This window comes from Microtus ochrogaster, linkage group LG8 (assembly GCF_000317375.1).
Source record: "Microtus ochrogaster isolate Prairie Vole_2 linkage group LG8, MicOch1.0, whole genome shotgun sequence".
In the NCBI taxonomy this organism is placed as follows: Eukaryota; Metazoa; Chordata; class Mammalia; order Rodentia; family Cricetidae; genus Microtus; species Microtus ochrogaster.
In genome coordinates, this window is record NC_022033.1 from 22,205,671 (window position 1) to 22,208,906 (window position 3,236).

The window sequence follows — 3,236 nt, forward strand, 5'->3', positions numbered from 1 at the left end:
TCTCAAAGGGGTCTGGACCCACAGGTTGAGAAGCACTGTCTGTAATCAACCACCTACTTTCAAGTTCACCCCTTCCTATCACAGGCCCAGCTCCACACTCTGCAGGCGCTCATCTCACTCTGACCTATAGGCCCTTCACTGAGCTGCCTGCTCCAATGTCCCTGTGTCCCCTCGGTGCCTCGCTCTACTTTCAAACCGAGTTCACCGTCCTCAATCCCGCTTCTCTTCATCTTCGTGGGCTGCTCCTGCACTGTTCCTGGCTAGTTCCCTTCCAGTTCCTTCCAACTTAACCTTAAACACCACTTTTACCAGAAAGCCATTTGGTGCCACCCTTGGGAAGCCAGGGTGTCCCTGAAGCACGCTCAGAGCACACTGAAATTCCTCTATCCGGCATGGTCTTCACTAATTACAGTTGCTCATCTGCTCTGCCAGCTGAGGTATAGAAGGGCTCACCACCTAGTTCTCTCAGTCTGAGGTACCACAGGCAAGCAAGCCCTTGCTCTCAGCTAATGGACTCTGCCCCCTGCCTGTCTCTCCACACAGTGACTCACCTGTAGCCGTTGCTGTTCTGACTCCCTCTCTAGGACAGAGGCTTGTAGGAACATGGCTATCTCCTGCAGACTGCTGATGCTGGCCTTGCTCTGGGCCAGGGACAGTGCCAAGTTCTGAGCCTTCTCCCTCCATTCGATCTCCCTGGCTTCTGTCTGCCTCAGGGCATTCTGCAGCCTCTCCAGCTCCTGTTGCGTTGGGGGCGATTGTGAAGCTGGCTTCTCTGCTGGGAAGGCTCTGAGGCTTGGGGAAGAAGTGTCCAGACTCTGTCTTTGCTGGGCCTCCCTCAGCATCAAAATTTCTTCTTCCTTTTGGGCTAGAGTTAGCTGTAGTTCCCTTAGACTTTCCACAATGTCCCCTGCCTCCTCTTCTCTCTCTCGTTCCAGACCTTGCTTCTCTTGGATCCCATTTTCTTGACTTCTCTGGGCCAGAGCCTTTTCCAGCAGCCGCCCCTGCTCCTCCTGCTGCCTCAGCTCTTCTTCCTTCTGGGAAAGGGCCTGTTTGAGCTGCTGCATAACCTCTTGGTGTTGGAGAGCCTGGGCCTGGATCTCACCTTCTCGTTTCCTCAGGGCCTCCTCCAGCTGCTGGGCACGTGCCTGGCAGGTGTCCAGGGTAGCTTGCAAGGTGGTAGTGCTGGCCTCCAGAGTGCAGCTCAATTCAGCCTGCTCAAGGAGACTCTGCTCTTTGTCCTGCAGGGCAGCCTGGGTCTTGCTGAGGGCCTCTTGCAGAGCTTCTGCCTGGCCCCAGGCAGCCTCCTCCTGATGACGGGAATACTGATTTTCTGCTCGCAGAGCTGCTAGCTCTTGTTCTTGTTCTGTAAGTGTGGCCTGGGCCTGCAGCCAGCTGTCCTGCAGGGTCCTGGCTTCGGCCTCATGCTCCTGTGCCTGTTCAGCACACCGCTGTTGAAGGACCAGCACAGCTTTCTCGTGCTCCAGAGACTCAGCCCTTAGGTCTCCCAGCACCTCCTCCAGGGCCCGCACCTGCCGTCCCTCCGCTGCCAGCTCTTCCTGGAGCCTTTGCACCTGTTCCCTGTGATCGTCGAGCTCCCCCTGGCGCTCCTTCAGTGTCACTTGGGCCTGTTCCAGCGACGCCTGCAGAGCACTTGCCCTTTGCTTTATGCTTTCCTCCTGATCCCGGGTCTGCTGCTGTTCTTGCCGAAGGGCCTCCAGTTCTTGGTCCTTCTGGGTCAGAGCTCTCTGGGCCTCCTCCAGCTGACCATGAAGTGCCTGCTCTTTCAGCTCCCCTTGGTCCTTGGCTTCCTGGAGGTGCCGCTGCAGGCTCGCTATCTCCTGTTCTCGGTGGGTCAGGAGCAGGCTAGTCTCGCCCATCTTCCTGTGCAGGCCTTGGAGCTGCTGCTCCAGCTGGCCGGTGTGTTCCTGCAGTTCCTGGATGCGCTCGTGCTGGCACTCAACCTCCTTCTCCTTATCACGCAGAATCAGCTTCAAGTGCTCCAGGCTCCCACGCTGGGCTTTACTAGGGCTCTTCCCATCGTCTGCCCGCTCGTGCATCAGCTGCCGCTGGGAGGCCAGCTCCTGCCCTCGCTCTCTCAAGGAATGCTTGATCTGTTCCAGGTCCTCCTCCAAGATCTTGGTCTGCAGCGTCCTCTGATCTTCCAGAACCTGGATCCTCTCCTTCTGTAGCATCAGCTCCTGGCCCTTCCTCTCTAGATCTTGAGTCAGTTGCTCTTTTTGTTTCTGCAGTTCCTTAATCTGCTGGCGCTGAGCCTTCACCTCCTGGTCCCTCTCCTGCAGCTCTCTTGCCAGATGGGTGCCGTGGTTCTCCAGATCATGGAGCTTGGTGCTTTGTGCCTGCAGCTCCTGGCTCTTTTCTTCCAGGTCCAAGGTAAGGTGGGTTAGAGCCACCCTCTGCATTTCCCTCTGGTCCTCCAGCTCCGCAATCACTTGCTGCTGGCCCTCCACTTTGTGGTGGCTTTCCTCCAGTTCCAGGGCCAGGCATTCCAGTGTCACCAGCTGCTTTTTCAGATCCTGGATCTGCCCCCTCTGGGATTCAATCACTTGAGCCTTCTTCTCCAGTTCTAGGAGATGATGTTCCAAGACACCCCTCTGGGTCTCCCGGTCTTTCTCCAGTTCTCTGATCTGGTCCCGCTGCAGGCACAGCTTCTGCTCCCGCTCCTGGACAGCCATGGGCAGGTGCTCTAACACAGACCTGCACTTCTCCAGCTCCTGAATCTGTTCTTGTTGCAGGTCTACCTCTTGACTTCGCTGCTTCAGGTCCAGGGAGAGCAGCTCCAGAGCCGCCTTCTGCATTTCCCGCTGCTTCTCCAGGTCCTGGATCTCAGCCTGCAACGTCTCCACCTCCCGTTCTCTGTTAGACAGGGTCTGGGCCAGCAGGGCTAGATTCTCCTGCAAAGCCTTCCCCTGGGCCACTTTTAGCTCGCCCTGCTCTTGCAAAGCCTGGACTCTCTCCCGCTCACTCTCGACCTCCTCGTTTTTCAGTTTCAGTGCTGAGCGAGCCGTTCGCAGATCTTCTTCCAGGACACCGGCTGCACTTGCCTGAGCCCGGGCTTCTGCGACACATGTTTGCAGATGTTCAACCTGTGCAGTCAGCTTCTCCTTGGATGCCTGAAGCAACTCTCGCTCATTCTGGAAACAAGAGACAAAATGCTTTAAGACAAGATGATTTCCTTTTTATTTTGGTCTTTTTTTTTAAATTAATTTATTTATTAA

General features: G+C 56.1%; 1 protein-coding gene across 3 annotated transcripts in view; it reads right to left on the bottom strand.

Moving 5' to 3' along the window:
* The window catches only part of Cep250 (centrosomal protein 250), a 47,174-nt gene that overhangs the window by 6,953 nt on the left and 36,985 nt on the right, over positions 1-3,236 (bottom strand). For all 3 annotated transcript variants that reach the window (XM_026787124.1, XM_005363063.3, XM_026787125.1), the window contains one exon: positions 552-3,152. In XM_026787124.1, coding sequence (XP_026642925.1) covers positions 552-3,152 — 2,601 coding nt within the window. The remainder of the gene's footprint in view (positions 1-551; positions 3,153-3,236) is intronic.